This window comes from Empidonax traillii, unplaced genomic scaffold (genome assembly GCF_003031625.1).
Source record: "Empidonax traillii isolate 1590-97213 ecotype Southwest subspecies unplaced genomic scaffold, ASM303162v1 scaffold374:size1477467, whole genome shotgun sequence".
Classification (NCBI taxonomy): Eukaryota; Metazoa; Chordata; class Aves; order Passeriformes; family Tyrannidae; genus Empidonax; species Empidonax traillii.
The window spans coordinates 987,047-1,003,860 of record NW_020955567.1 but is presented as its reverse complement, the minus strand read 5'-3'; the positions used below and the strand labels follow the sequence as shown (position 1 = coordinate 1,003,860).

The 16,814-nt window shown below is 36.8% G+C and overlaps 1 protein-coding gene across 1 annotated transcript in view; it reads right to left on the bottom strand.

Annotated features, from left to right (window-relative positions):
• Positions 1–16,814, bottom strand: part of NELL2 (neural EGFL like 2) — a 144,333-nt gene that overhangs the window by 72,891 nt on the left and 54,628 nt on the right. Inside the window, exons 10-12 of the mRNA XM_027892909.1 lie at positions 11,790–11,881; positions 8,943–9,045; positions 5,871–5,999 (exon numbers count right to left, since the gene is read on the bottom strand). Coding sequence (XP_027748710.1) covers positions 5,871–5,999; positions 8,943–9,045; positions 11,790–11,881 — 324 coding nt within the window. The remainder of the gene's footprint in view (positions 1–5,870; positions 6,000–8,942; positions 9,046–11,789; positions 11,882–16,814) is intronic.

Genomic DNA, 16,814 nt, shown 5'->3' with positions numbered 1-16,814 from the left:
AGACTTCTTAAGAAGGTCCCTTTACATGACTAGTTTCAGCTTTGTTTTTAATTGTAGTAACATCACTGTCAGTCCTGGCTATGGGTGGATGATAGAATCAGTCTGAACGTAACTCCTGTAAAAGTTAATACCTAATAACACTGTATCACTTCCTGCAATTTGTACATGTACAAGTGGTGGAACTATCTGTACCCCAGCATGCACCATGCTTTATAAACTGGTATGAGGGGACACTACTCGTACACTTAAAGTCAGGAATATGCTTTGTCGTATTCCTGAATTAGAGTCATGGCAGACAAGAAGGGTTTACCCCACTCTGACACACTGATACATTAAAACTTGATAATTCTTGTCTTGGTAATTCTTCATATTTAGATTTCTCAACAACATAATGATGGAAATAAGATGACACTGCCTTTGATGAGAACAAATATTAATAATTGATAATACATAATACTGTTTAATATTAATGTTCCATTTCAATAGTAATAATATTTAATTAGTTTTTAATAGAAATCTGGAAGCAAAATTCTGCCCTCCTAGAGCAAAAGTTTTCCTTCTGCTTGATTAGTTTTCTAACCCAACCCCAAATGACAAGCTAATGATTCAAACACTGCCAGTTGATGAGGATGGAAATCTTTATTTCTTAGCTCTTTGTGATACTATTGTCACATTTCACTTACAAAAAAGAATTTATGTATGAAGGGAGAAGTTTCAGTAACCTTCCCAGGTTCACAAAACTGACAGTACTGTAGAGCTTCTGCGTAGGACTCTCACCCAAAAAATACAGTGCATACCATGAAGAAAGACAAGTTAGCAAATAGCCCAGTATTGGGCTATTATTAAAGCTATCATTAAATACCCAGAGAACTAAATAGAATATATTTTAATACCCTGGGGTTTATCTCCATTACTTACACTCTTACCAATATTACATCTACTTTAACAAAAAATATTTTGTTGATAACTGTACTTGGCCAATACAATGCGATGCATATTCTACTGCAATTTGATTATTACTATTTATCTTTTATAACTTTTTTCCCTCGTCACTGCAGTCTGTAGAAGTCATATTAATTTTGAAAATGTAATTTATTTTTGTAATCCAGTCATTTAAACCAATAAGACTAACAGTAAGATTAGGTAATTAGGTAAGTGAAGAAGTGTATTGCTTATATTGCTGGGGAAGAGGGTTGAATAATAAATTAGAAATTTTATGCAATCACAGGGATAAATTAGCAAGTCTTTCTGAATAGAATGAGAACATACAACTCTGAGCTAATGGAAACCTGATGAGGTCCAAGTAAGTGGCATTTCTGACATGCTTCAAACATCTCTGGAAAGAGACAATTTATCCTCTTAGACTGTTTACTTCCCTCCACTGACAATGATTCAAATCAAGTCAGCTTATTCAAAAGCAGATTTCTTAACTGAAAACCTTCGCCCCTCAAGGAACAATCATCAGTGAAGCTGATGCAAATCTCAAAGTAGACAAAGTCACTCAGTCTTTGGTCTAATTTCATCTGCTACAATTGAAACCAGGACAAACATGACAACAGCAGAGAAAGTACAAGAGTTACTTAGGAAAAAGAATAAATTAGAATATCGGTGGAAAATGGTTTCAAAAAATTGTTTAATATTACTACATGATCCCAAATTGTTAAGTTAGCAACTAGTACAACTATATTTCCAAATATCAAAAAATAAACACTATGATCTACACACCCATAAGGTAAATTTGTGATGGGTAAAGGGCTGACCCTGGTCAACAATTTAGCATCCACCAGCTCCTTCCTCATTCCACTCTCCAGTGGGATGGAGGAAATAACGAAAAAGTGAAACTGAGAAAAAACTCATGGGTTGAGATAAAGACCATTTAATAAGTGAAGGGGAAAAGGGGGGCAAAAAAGGGATTCAAAGGCCATCACTCTCCAGTTCTCACCATCAGACTGGTGCCCAGCCAGTCTCTGAACAACAGTCACCCCAGAAAGAGTACCTCCATTTTTACGGCAGAGAATGATGTCACAAACTTAAAACACAGCACTATACAGACTGCTGTAAAGAAAAACAATTCTATTGTGGCCAAAATCAGTATCTGATGCAAAATGGCCTCTGGATCAAGCAAAATCCTCTTGATAAAGAAATAAAGAACTTGGTTTTCTCAGATCATAGTCTGTCTTTATCTCCACAAAAAGAATACTGCATTCTCCTGTCTCCTTTCTTAAGCCTGCTCTCCTCACCATTTGACCAGCAATCCTTAGCAACACTTCTGGAGTGATATCAGATTTTGCACAGAAATAGATGAAATATACTCCTCTAGATGCATTAGAATATCTTGGTAGCCAAGAGTCACAAATTTTATCCTTAGAAACCTTTTCAGCATAATTCCACCATCATAAAAGTAGAGGGCCTTAAACACTATTTGAAATATATCCTGGAGGATGATCATCAGTTTGAGAGTACTGCAGGTGTTACTTTGGAAAAAACTAATTACACTCATCAGAACCTCTATTTTTGTAAAAAGTTCATGTTAGGTAGGCTGCACACCAAGGGTGCTATGTTCAAAAGTGCCTACACCTGAGCAGCACAGCATAATCCATACCAAACCTGCCCACAAAGTATCTGAAACTTCATAATAACCTGAGGCAAAAACCAGATTTCAAAGTATTTGGAATAAGGCTTACAGCAAGTAAATGAAGAATTCCCAGTTCTTTAAGTATTGCTTTACAGAGTCCTCCAAGGGAAAGCTAATTGTGACATAAATATTAACAAATGCTATATTTATAAAACAGAAAGTTATCTACCATAACAGTACCTAGGGACATCACACAGCTTTGGAAAAGCACAAGTTCTTTCTAGGACAGAAGCCAAAGCCTTCCACAATTCAGATGAAATTTATGTAGCTTTTCCAGACCCACACTGAACCCAGCTTTGAATACTTTTATATTTGTTCTTCTACCTTAAGGACAAGTTCCACCAATAGGAGCATCATTACTTCTATTTATTTTTTGAATTTTCACAGCATTGAGGCACAAATCAAAATTGTATTTAGTGAAATTTGGCTTCAAAACAGAATCAATGACATGTAATTTTGCAATATATTTGATGTCTGAGAAGTGCAAACATAGAAACAGCTCTTGTACCTATGGGCTCCAACCATTACGAGAAGCCTTCTCTGAAAGGCTTTGTCTTTACTTGACATTTCTACACGTGGTGTTGCTTGCAATTAAAGCCACGATAATGTCAGAGTGAAGAAAGGCCATCTGCTGAGAAAGGGAAGTTGGGACTGTTTCAGCCTTTTAAGCTGAGGTACAGGACTCTAAAAGACTTGGTGTTACACTATTGCTATTGTGCCCTTTGCTGTTACTTAGTTTGGTAATAAGGTAAGAGTCTCTTTCCAGAAATAAAAAAATCTCAACAATCAAAAAGGAATATTTGGACTGGAAAAAGGGTTACAATGCTAAAAGCTCAACTCTGAAGAAGCACGGGTCTTTCAATTCCCTGTCCCTTCTCTTCCACGAAAACAATCTTAAAGCTTAAAGTTGTAACCTTGTTTCCAGTCTACCAGCACATGACCCTCACAGTCAGGGTCGGACAGCCAAGGCCAGGTCTGGACCCATGTACTAACCGTGCATAGTTAAGTGTGGTGCGTACACTGCAGCTACAGCATGTAACCAGCAGCAAAGCCAGGCTGCTTTTCCTGCTGATGTAGCTTCACCCTTAGGTGGGAGAATCTCTTATGGAAGGAACACAACCTCCTGAGCTTTGTTCACACGGGCACATCTTAATGAGACTTACTCCCGTTAGCTTCAATGTGACCAAGTGTTCCTAGATCAGGAACATTTTTAAGTGAGAATTCAATGCATTCAAACATAGAAATATGGAAAATTGTTATTTCTATGTAAATAATGTGTCCCAACCTTTTATTCACTTATACATGTCTTCTGAAAGCAGTTAAGCAGATTGATAATTACCACCCAGAACAACGTTATTTACCCATACAGAAGCAATGGGTCAAATAAATCTTCTCAAAAAAACATCGTATTGAAATCGTGTATTGCACAAACTGGTAAATATACTTAAAATACAAATGCGTCAGCCTCACATAGGACAATCAAACTGTGTCATCATCAAACATTTCAATGCTGATCAAAAAGCTTGTAGTTTTTTTTGCTTATAGCATGCCTGGCAAGTTCCATACATAGCAACAGACTAATTTGAGCAACCCGGAGATCACTAAGAAAGCATATTTTGTTTTTGTACTTTCATTCAGTAGAGTGACAATAGAGCTGCAGAAAAAGTCTTCTCAAAGCACTTGATTTCACCATAACTCCATTGCTACTGTGACCCCCTCAAAAAAAGAAATGGCTTGCGAGTTCCCAGAAATGCAAATCCACAGCCTAAGCCACAGAATAGTCTCTGGGGGCTATGGGATAAAAAAAGGTTGATGCTTGAAGTTATACTGTGTAACTTGCAAGGTACTGATGTCAGATGCCTCCTGGAACATGATGAGGGGCAAGGGATTTGTTTCTGTGTGATATTTAGTTCTACTTCTCAAAACCAGCTTCAATCAGAAAGCTTACTGTAAACAGTAAGCAGAGATGTATATGAAGCAGAATTAATGATACACTCCTTTCCTGAAAACAGCCATGAATTCTCAAATCTAAATCTATAGATGAGCATTCCCACTGACATTAATGCAGCTACTAACTCAAGCAAGCTGCAGGCATTAACTCTAGCAGAGTTCAGCTGAAGGAACAACCTTAAAAGGCCTTGATTCTTCCCATTTATTGTGCATCACCAGAGAACAGTGCAGGTATTAGGTGGAACTGCAGAGTACCTTAAGCTCTACTCACAGATGCTTGACATTCAATTTTATCTGAACCAAACTACTTATTAGTCAAAGCCTGTTCTGCTGCCAGCACTTAAGCTTCATGGTAAGAATGGTCTGACAGCACACTGGCTTTATGTGTTTGCAGAATCAGAGTTTTCATGAGGAACAGCAACAGTTAGCACAAACACTAAGAAACTGAGAAGAAGACTTTGGCTTTTGCTGCTATAGTGGGGATGTTTTTTTTTCACCTGATTATGTTAGACTTAAAAGATGATTCTCTTCTGAATAAGTAGCTTGTTGCTCCCTGATACCATAAAAGCAATTAAAAAAATAAATCTTTACTTTGTGTGATTAACAGTACTGGTCTAGTATTTCTTAGTTCCTGGGGAAAGAGAATGGGAACAGGTAGCAGTGAATAGAGAAATTAAATGTTACACTCGTATGTTTTTCAAATGGTTGACTTTTAAATTGCTTGAGTATCTGAATACCATGGGAAAAAATGGAAAAATTTTCTATCACAGAACTGCAGAATATGCTGAGTTGGAAGAGACCCACAAGGATCAAAGAGTCCAATTCTTAGCCCCACACAGGAAAACCCCAAGAGTCACACCATGTGCCTGAGAGTATCACCCAAACACTTCTTGAACTCTGTAAGGCTTGGTGCTGTGACCACTCCCCTGGGGAGCCTGTTCCAGTGCCTAACCAACCTCTGGGTGAAGAATCTTTTTCTTATATGCAACGTCAACCTCCTGTGGTACAGCTTCAGGCCATTCCCTCAGGTCCTGTCATTGGTCACCACAAAGAAGATAGAAGCATGTTTCTAATTCAAGACCTCAGTCATACTAACTGGTCACCTCCATGCTGATCAGATTTTTTATTTTTTTTTAAGAACTTAATTGAAGAGATTAATTGATCAACATGCTCCATACCTAATTCATTGTGCTGAATAGGTCTATCCCTTTGACAACTTATGAACCAGTACATTCATCCCAAAGTAATTTATACAACAGAGCTAAGCATTTGTACAAAGTGTTACCTTCACAGTAGGCATTGTCTTCTCGAAGTGCTCTGAAGCCATCTCGACAGCTACAGACAGCCCTGTCATCTAGGTTTCGGCAGACAGAATGCTCCATACAGTTATGTCCTTCAGTGCAAAAGTCATGGCCTGTACAGAAACAAGCATGATTGAGGATTAAAAAGAATCCAGGGATTATAAAACATTCCTGTCAAAGACAGTCCTATCTTTTTCTGTTAGGTCAAAGAATATCTTTCTATTGTCTGTGAGATATAGAAAAATAAATTGTACCAAGCATGAAATGGATGAAAGGAGTAGTAAAGGCCACAAGAACAGACCATTTCTAGGTCTTCAATTCAATTTCAGGTTATGGTATTGATCTGAAGCAGCTGGATAGCTGGCTTGCTTAAATCCCCTTACTGTCTCCTTGTCATTCTTAAGTACTTTTACATGACACATCTTAATTATATATTTCTTGTCATTTTTTTTGTTTGTTTGAACATTCATAAAAGAGTTCAATAGCTTAGACACTCAGCATCTCATTTACTAGTGGGATTAATTTTTTCTTAGCACTTTTTTTTCCCAGGTGTATTTATAAAATCCTTCTACATTTAACTAGAAGTCTTTGAATTAACACTAACTTATTTTGCTTTACTCTTCCCCTTATCTCTTCCTTTCAAGCTCCACTGACTGAATACTCTTCCCTTATTGCATCATCCTTTCCATTCCAGAGAACTTGATTTTTAAAATCTCATCTTTTAGCCAGCCCTATTTCCTATTTTCCTATTTCTTCTTTTCCTTTTTATTGTGATTATTAAAATTAAGATTATTAAGTTCTTTTCTAGGCTGGAAACTTAGTAGTTTAAAAAAAAAAAATCTCTTTGCTCTCATGAAATTTAATGATGCAATGTTGCTAAACACCATTAAATCATATTTTATTGTTGAAATCTAGCTGGTTGCAGTAACTGACTTGAAGTTTCTAACTGAAGCTTCTAGTTTCCACATCGGTATATAAAGGTGTGGAGCTTGTCTCCTTCACTGTTTTATATTTAATTTCATTTGTTTCAAGTTTTCTTCTTTCACTGAAGTATTGGAATTGATCAAGCAACAGTACTGTTTTCCAATAACTATTTTCTTCTCTCAAAAACCACAGGAGAACTGGGGAATATGGGTCAAACTCAGGGAACCAGGAGTGGTATGACAGCAACAGCTACAGAATGCAAGCTGGAATCAGGCTGTAACACAAGCCTCTTGCAAAATAGCAAACAACTATTTGTTAGCAGTAAAGATTATTATTATCACTCCACCTGGTTTCTTCTTCAGACTTTGCTGTGAAAGAACTTTCCTAACCTTATAGAAGATTAGTTAAACAAGCACTTGAGGACGTACAGAGTGCTTGGAGGTCAGGTCAAAGAGGTTTTTTGCACTTGGACAGCTCAGGAGCAGTAGGAAGCAACAGGAACAAAGCAAAACAAGACAAGGAAACAGAGAGCCTGTAAAGGCAGAATGTTTTGGTATTTAGACCCAGTGACATGAGCATGTTGGAAATATTACAGACCTACTGTGACAAGAGGTTAATATTTTTCTTTTTCGTGCTGTGGATTGTCTCTGCAACCTATAGATATGCTTAGGTAATGTTACTTCCACAGCTACCACAGTGCTGGTATTTAACACAGGTCATTAAGGAGCAAAATGCTCTACCCTTTTGCTGTGTTAGAGTATCTTCAATACTCCTAGATGACAGCAGAAGTGTGTGTATGTGTGTGTGTGTGAAGAGTAATCTCTGGCCGTAGCGACATCCTTGCCTTTTTGTTGTCCTTCCCACTGAATCCTGAGTTCATGAAAAAGCAATACTCTTATTTCTGCATTTCCTGACCTATACTGGATTGTATCAGATTTTGGCATTAACTAAGAATATACATGTCATCCAGAAAGGGTGAGGGATTTTTTGCTGATTTTTTTGTATTCTTAAGATTCTCGACACTTTTGCAGCAGCCGTATTAATAAACAAAATACATGCTGCTAAATAACAGCCTACAGCAACTTCTTTTGTAAGAATAAGCTCCTCAGTGCATGAGAAGCCAAGCTAGCAGAGTTCAGGGAGGATTGAAAATGTTCAGAAAGCACTCAACCAAAAGACATTAAAATTTTCTAGCTACACCAGGCACAAGAAACAGAATTTTCTCTAAGCCGCTGAAGATTTTATAGAAAATTATCATTAAAAAATCCTTTTTGACTGCAAAAGCTATCTCCTCTTAAGTTCTTTTCTTCTTTCTTATCTCTCTGCTTGATGTCATTAATCATAACCTTTGTGTTTGCGCTGAGTAGCATAGAAACAACTATAGCTGCAGTCTTACTTTCACTGAAGTACATCTAAAATCAGTCGAAGAGTCTAACATCTTTCATGCTAGGTATCAATTTATCTTATTTATCTATAGCAGAAACAGATATAGCCACTAAAAGATGCAATTGCTCTTAGCTTTGAAGATACCAGTATTAGTCCAGATCAAAAGAGAGGGCCAAGGACACAGAGCACTTCCTACACATCTGTCCTTCGGTAAGGATCAGACTGGGTGTAACACCAAAAGGTATACAGCATACAAAATTATTCCCCAAAGCTCCTGCTTATAGATGAAGACTACAAACCCTAACAGGTAAACAAGTTACTCAAGTATTTGAACAACTGAATAGGAAGAACAGTTCTTTGAAAGAGATATCTGAAAGCACCTCAGAAAGATGCTGGATATTTCTCCAATCCCATTTTGTTTGGACACTGGAGTGGGTGATGTATAATTAATCACTAATTATATATATGTGATTTCTTTGACTTTCCACTTATTTTTGGCTAGAATAAAACACATAAACATGTTTCACATAATTTACACTACTAAGCATTTTACAAACAATTTTCAGATTACACAGTGCAGTTGTTACCTATTCAGCTTCTTAAGATTTACAGTCATATCATACATGTGAGCGTCCTATTCAAAATTATCAGGAAAAAAGTCTGTACAATCTATAAGAATGGAAAATTACACTGAGCTTCTATGTATCCTGCTCAATAAGCTTATATATATCCTGCTACTACTTTACCTTTACAGATTTTGCAGCAACTGTGAGATAAGGGAATCTGCTGAGATTCTGGGCAGTTCAAAGCTGTACAGCTGTCTTTCGGAATACGCTGCATTTTGTGATCCTGTTAAAATGAGGTAATTGATTAAAACTGTGAGATAGGAAATAAAGAAAATGATAACTTGAGTGGAGTTCTGGCATTGCAATATACAAACAAAAAGCTGTCTAGGCCAAACTCAAAAAAAAAAAAAAAAAATTTGAAAGGACAACATAGCACAATAGTAGCATCCGGAACACTCCTATACTCAAACCTCTTCAAGGAAGCAAAAGTGTGGCAACAACTCCTTCTTCTCTTATCTTAGCTGTCAAGCAACTCAGAAGTTTCTCTTGACATTTTGCCTGAAAGAGTAACAATTATTCTCAAAAACTCCAGAATCAAGGGTTCTCATAATGAATAGTCTAAAGAAGCTTGTTATTTGTACAGCAAGTAAAATCAAACTGGAATATCTCTGATCTCACTGCTATGGTAGTAACACTGAAGGAAACTGGCACTGAGTCCCTATTAGGAAAGAAGGTTTCTCAGCTAAGTTTTCATCAGGCATCTGCAAATGTACAACACCACAATATGGTATCTGAATATCTTCAGGCACTCTGTGCAGGTCACATGAAGTCACTGCAGTATGACCACATAAAATGATTGCCTTAGCAATCTGGCTACCACAGATGTGCCACTTTTAGGCTCCCTCGAGACCTAAATAATGTGACTTGTAGTGCTCTAGTCATGATATGGCAAAGAAAGAAAACTAGGCAAAAAACAGCATGTTCCTTAAAGGCATCTGCCTTAAAATAAACAATCTGGTTAAAATAAGAGCTCAATGAATTCAGAACCCTGCATTTCCGCATGCAAGGAAAGCATCTAAAATCATGCATATGCCATTGCATATATTATTATTAGTAGTAGTATTAGTATTAGTATTAGTATTATTATTATTGTAGATCTAACATTTAATTTTAAATCCTCTTTAAGCATGAAATATAAAGATGAACATGAATACAATGGCCGATATTAAAACTTCAAACTTTACCTTAAACAATCTTGACAGAGAAACCAACCTTAATCTGATAATATAGCAAAGCAAAGCAGCCACAGATGTGTTTTATATCAGGACAAACAAAACCAGGCAATCCCATAAGATAAATTTACCTTTGATAGAAATAATATCAATCAGGGTAGTCTGGACTGCATTTAATTCTTCTATAAATTCCAGTTTGGAAGATAATTTTTTATTTACTTATTTATAATATTCAAACAGAAAAGTGCATGCCTATAGCATGCACAACTGCAGCAGCCAAACAAAACAAAATGTGATGTTTCTAATTATGTGCAGACAAAAAGAAAAACTTGCCTATGTTGCCTTGATAACATCAGTATAAGACTTCAAGCATAAAATCAGTACTTGTGCCACTTCTATTAATATCTCTTGGCCTGAAGAAATTACTTATATCCTTTTATGAGAATTCAGGTAGTAATAAAATAGTGCCTGTCTATGAATTCCTAACTGACCAACACAGTTTACAGTATACGAACTTTCTACTCTGAATTATCATTCACAAGGCTGTTCAGCAGAAACTGTATGTACTTCAGTCCTTGAAAAAGCAACATTTCAATCAGCCAAAGTTGCTGCTTACTGTTTCTACCAGAACAGTGAGGCAGCCTACCAGCAAACAAGCCTAATCAGCAAAACACAGACTAGCCCAGCCAACAGAGGCATTTTTTTTGTACTGTATCGCAATTGCCAGCTGCAAGGAACACAAGGCAACCTCACATAACTTTTGATGGTTGTTAATTATATCCACTGACTAATCAGAGAATTCACATCCCAAGTGTCATGTTCAAAATATGAGCTCACAGCCCTGAGAGACCTACAGCTGACTCCAAAATTATTTCTGGTCACTTTCTCCTTTCCATTCTCAAAAGGGTTTCAAAGCACCTACTGCAAGAAGTACAAAGATTAAAATCAACAACAGTAAGACTAGAGTCCCCAGTTCTTCATTGTAAAAACCAATTTTTAACAACTGTATGAAAATGTTAGATTACCAGAAGGTGGTCTGATAGCTGCATGGCCAGAGGAGTTGCTCCCCTCTTTTTCTCCGCCCTAGAAATGCGTGTTCAGGTTTTCAACTCCACTCCACAGCATGCAGCTCTCTAACTGGACAGGATTCTTTCCCATCCCTCCCCTGGAGAGACAACATGCAACCCACTGCAGCAGTTTGTGCAGTTCTCAACCCACAGCTGTCCCTGGAGTATATTTTGCCCTTAAACTGCATTTACACCCTGAAGAGCAGCTCTATTCATGCAGCATGGCAAGACTGACACCTCATCAAGCATGTTCTGTTTACAAATAAAAAAATGTAACCCTGCCCCATTTCCATCACTAGAAATACCAGACACCTAGGTACCAGCTCTTTTCCTTCCTTTTTCTCTAGATTTTCCTCTAAGAATTATCCTGAATTCCAAATTATTTCCCCCTTACACATGAGCACATAATTTTGAACAGTAATACTGCGTGTGGAAACATAAGGCAGTCTGCTTCTGTTTTAGTACTGATCATGGAGTTGATATCTAGGGAGTAAAGAATGCTGCTTGACTGAGAAGCTGCATCATCAAAGCTTGAAGCTATGCAAAATAAATTTATTTGCAAAATTTTATGTGGAACTCAGTAAGACAAAATAAACACAGGACCTATTAAATGTCTTTTCTGTTGTCACTTCCTAAGGTAGACCTGTCTGTATTTCAGAAGTTTCTTTCAGTGGGACTTTGATAATTCCAACATGCAAGAATTTTATTTCCATCAACAGTATTCTTACCTTGCACTCAAAGAGAACACAGTCCCCTGAGCTTGAATACACAGTTTCTCTTTGTCCTTCAAAGTAGGTTCTGCCTTCAAATACACATACCGCTTCAGAAGAAAATAAAAAAAAAAAAAAAGACAAAAAAATACAACAGAGTGATTTTGTTTAAAAGTCTTGGCATTTTGTTTATAGAACTGATACATTTTCTTAAAGATAACTGCATTTCAAAATGAGAAGACTGAACCGGATGCAAGAATATTCTCTTGGATACTATAAAAAAAATCAGAGGAGAGAAAAACACAAACAAATAAAACCAAACAAAACCAACCAAACAAAGAAAAACTAAAAAGCACACATAAGTAGAAGGTGAAGGACACTGAAGAAATATGGAGTACAAGTAGCTACTGAGACATGTCTCAGGTGATGCCAAAGAAGCTATGACTGCCTGAAATACAGCTCAGGGGTGCACAGCAGGATGGAGCTGTGAGAGCAGTGCCAGTGGCATGAATAGATAATTAGTTTCCTGAAGAGGAAAGTTACACGATGAAGGTTGATCACTGAAGCTACATGTTTATTTGTTATCACAGCCCTTTGATGTTTCATCACCTCACACAATTACCATTACTGCTGAAGTATATTAGAGTATATGAATTTTACTGTACAGGAACTGACTCAAGTCTCCAATTTTCAAACGACAGAATGATATCCCTAGGATTGATGTTTATTATATCATGACCTGGCCTGGTGCCACTCCTGTGCTCTGGTAGCACCGGGTTTTATAGCTGCATGCTGACACAACTCATACTGGATTGCTCACTAAAGTTCCTATACAGTATTTAAGAGTTACATAAAAGATCTTCACAGCAAACTGTCTTTTTCTTTTTTTTTATGGGTTCATTACTGTAACTACATTATGTAAAGTATAAAGGCTGAGTAGCATAACTGCTAGGTATAGAAAATCAGATGTGTGCCTCTGTTGCTAAGGACACAGTCAAGGTTCATCAAGTAACCATAATCATGAAATAACAGGAGTTAATCTATTAATCTATTCCAAGTTCTAGATTACATGTTAGAGGTCTAATTTGCTAATCATTTATTTGGAGATGCATATCAATTATACTTTGACAGAGAGATTTATTTATTCTGCTAAAATAGACTACAACTTCTAGACATTTTAAAATATTTAAAAGTACAAGAATGGCTTTTTTTGTTTGTTTTTATTTTGCATTACCTATATTAATTATCATTAATCCTGTTATTTTCATTTCTGCTTTACTTTTTTTTAACTTGCAGCTCCTTCTTGTTACTTTGTCAGCATGTAAAAAGTAAAGTTTTGTAAATGATGTTGAAAAAGAATTGATAGGTAGAGCAACAAAAATTCTTTTTTTAATTCAAAACTATGAGTTATACTTTATAAAATATGAAGTATCTTGTGTGATATAAGCCTGTAAAGCACTTTCGAGAATTAATATCACAGCACATTACAACACTTTAAATCCCATGAACAGCGGAGTTTACAGTCAGACTTAATAAAAAACGTATAGAAAGGAGCCAAAGGGGAGAGTCTAGTGGAGAGTCCTAGGGCTAACACAAGGAGGAAGTTTGTACAACATCCACAAAGAAAAGTCACAGAGTCAGAAAACCTCAATATAGTGTCTCTTTCCTGCCTCAGAAAATAAGCTCTTCTAGAAGAAGTATTTGAAAAAATTCAATATAAATATTTACTAGGGGCTAAGAGATCTTGAATCGAGACAGGACAAGACAGTCATCCAGTCATATATATCACCTTCTATGTATTAAAGCCCATGACACTAAACTGAAATATTCATATATTAAACCCTCTCCCTTGCCCCATACATTTCAAGCTTCTAAGAACAACTACATGTGACAGGAAAAATGAAGTACAGCAATACCTGAGGACCACACAATGCCAATGAACTGTTAACTTAACACATCCTCATGTTCCCAACAGGCAGACTATGCCTCTTCCCAGGAAAGGCGAAATACATCAAAATAACTGTCATTCTATCTTGGAAGAAAATACACACTCCTAAAGACAAAATACTCTCAACATATGAGTAAGACTACACAAGCATCTTAAAAAAGAAAAAAAAAAATTACCCAAACTGCCTCAAAGTCCAGTCTCCTTATGGCAACAAACTTCTGATTCTTCAAAGAAACATGGAAAATTACATACACAAAAGAGCCATCAAGGAAACACATCCAGCCTAGTGTGAAATCAAAAAGTTTGTGTTTTTTTTTTATTCCACCAAGAGCCTTTGGAAGTCTTGGCATATGAAACCATTGTAATGCAGTGACATAGTATCACAAATGCTTTTTGAAAGAAAATCAGATCTCCTCCATAAACCCTTGGAAACAAGGAAAACTTAAAAACACAAAAGTGTCCTGGCTCTGTATCTATTTAACATAAAAGATACCAATGTATAAGTTTGTCAGTGCACACTTTCTTTTCTTCTCTTAATACTACCATAAATGCCTCTGTCTCTTTCCTGCTCTCTTACCAGCCCACTCCTCTTCCACTGCCCACCTAGGAGGCATCCTGACAAACAGCAAAGGGTAGATTTCCATCAAGTTACCTGAAGGCTTCTAAAAACTAAGATTGTCTGGTTAGGTAAGTATGGAGCACACTTGGAAAGATTTCTAGAATGACAAAGCTACCAACTTTTTTTCTGCCCCACTTTCAACCTAAGACATTGGAACACACATCCAGGCAGTGTGGAACAGAATGCTCCTCCTGTCTCCTTACAGCAACTGTCACAGCCACTAAACATCCCATAATGCTCGTGTTTCCTGTCTTTATTTTCCTTCAAAAATAAAGATGTTTCAGCAACATGAACATCTGGACTAGTATTGTGCAATTGGAAAAGTCCAGTAAAGATTTAATTTCTGCTTGGCTAGATGTTTCCACAGATATTTTGATTAGTTTGTGATTAGTATCTCTCTGGGCAAGCATATCATCTTTCATCTTCCTAAGTCCTCTCATTCGACAGACTGAGTCACAGTCAAGACATTACCTGATGATTAGTTGTTCCGGATCTTGATAGTTATTGACTATGTAGGATTTCATCTACAGTTGTATTACATCAACCATTTCCTCTTGTCATCAAACCGTCACTTCTTTTCCACAATCTTTTTTTCTTCCCACCGGCCTCCAAATGACACTTTCTTTTTGCATTTTATAAAACATCCGTGCAAAATCCACTACCCAGCAAACTCCTGCCTCATGTTCACTGAGTTCTTAGGATGTCATATAGTACATTTTCTCATTTCTCTGTTTAGCACCTTCACTGTCTAGACTGTGTATGCCTTCTTGTGAGGAATGCCTGTACACCTCCCTGTGATATCTAAGCTTATTCTGACTCAGACTTATCACCAAAACAGAAACTTTAGCCCATTGGTGAACTCCTCAAAGCACTTTAATTTCTTGTATTGCCTGATGACTGGCAAATGGGACTTGAAGTTTCGTGAAATTTGTCAGTAATTATGAATGTTCAATTTAAATCTGGTAATTATGTTGATGCATTCTTTGTTCATTTATGTTCGTTTGTTGCCAGGGTAGAAACTCATCCAAAATTAGCACACACAAACCCCCCCAAATCTGTCTCATTCACTTAATTTTCCAACCTCCTCCTTGGAATCTCCTTGATTAAGTTTTCTACTGTTCAGAGATCAAGGCTTAGGCATTGTGTAAGTCCCATTAATCCTACTTTGCAAGCTTACATAGTGCAAAACCACAGTGTGGTTTTATCCTTAGAAGTACACACTGAGATAATCATCACCTTTCCTGAATTTTTCTCTCTTGACTGCCATATCATTACTAGGCATTGCTCTCACCCCTTTCTGAATTGTCTTTGCAGGGATTTGGGCATTATTTCATCTTTGCTCAATTTCTGGAGAGCACAAGCTTCTCTGTTACTGCAGTCAGTGAGGCTGAAGACTAGCCTCATTTCATGCCATGTCCCTCAACAATTCAAAAACTTCAAGCTGAAAAATATATTGCTATGTATTTTTGCAGTCAATCACTGCTGGAAAGCTGCATATATCTGCTTCTGCTTCCCTAGCTGGAAAAAAAAAAATTATTCGAAATTTTATCATGATAAGGAATCAATTGCTATTTGTATGTTATTTCTTATTCACTGGGAAAGCTAGATGTCTCTATTACATTTAAAACACGAAGTCATTGTTCTACACTGCTTTTACAATCACTTAAGAGCCTCTACAGCGTGAGTCACTTCTAACAACACTAACCGGCTGTTTAGTCACATTGGCAAGGAGTCAATCTAAAATAATAAATTCCTTCCCCTATCTCTCATGTTTCGTATACTTTTATCAACTACTACAAGGAAATGACATAATTCATCTATCCTTCATTTCTTGTTGAAAAGTCTTCTACAGAATTCATCTGAGCCCTGGAATGAAGGTTCCTTGAGGTATCCTTCAAGTCTAAAAAAGCAATTTGAACACTGAAAAAGTACGTGAAAATGTGACTAAAAATTCTGTGATAGCAGTTCAGCTGAGGCAAATAGACCTAAAAAATTAAGTAAAACTTACAAATTAGCCTGCCAGACAAGGGAGTCTGGGAAAGAGCCCACAGCCAATCAAGGCCAATGGACATCACATTGCACAAAGGGAGATGTCTCCTGGTAAGCAAAGATCCAACCTGTACAATGTGTTTGATGTTAGCTTCTCTTAAAATGGCATTACTGCTACTCACACTGCAACTTCAGCTTGGTTAAATAGAGCAGCCAAAACAGTTCTACTGACAGACATGCAAAACTTTGGCTTTAGAGCAACAGACCAAATTCTGCTTGTTAAAAAGAACTGGAATATTTTAGACTCTAAACACAGGATTTTGAAAACTTAGGCATGACTAATGTGATCAAAATGCCCATCCATTTTATGACAAATTAACTATGTTGGTTATTCAATACCCAAATAACTTTTACAGCAAAATGTCAAACAATAAAATCAAATGCCAAGACAAAAGCCTTAGAGGGAACCAAAGAAAAGCAATTAAGG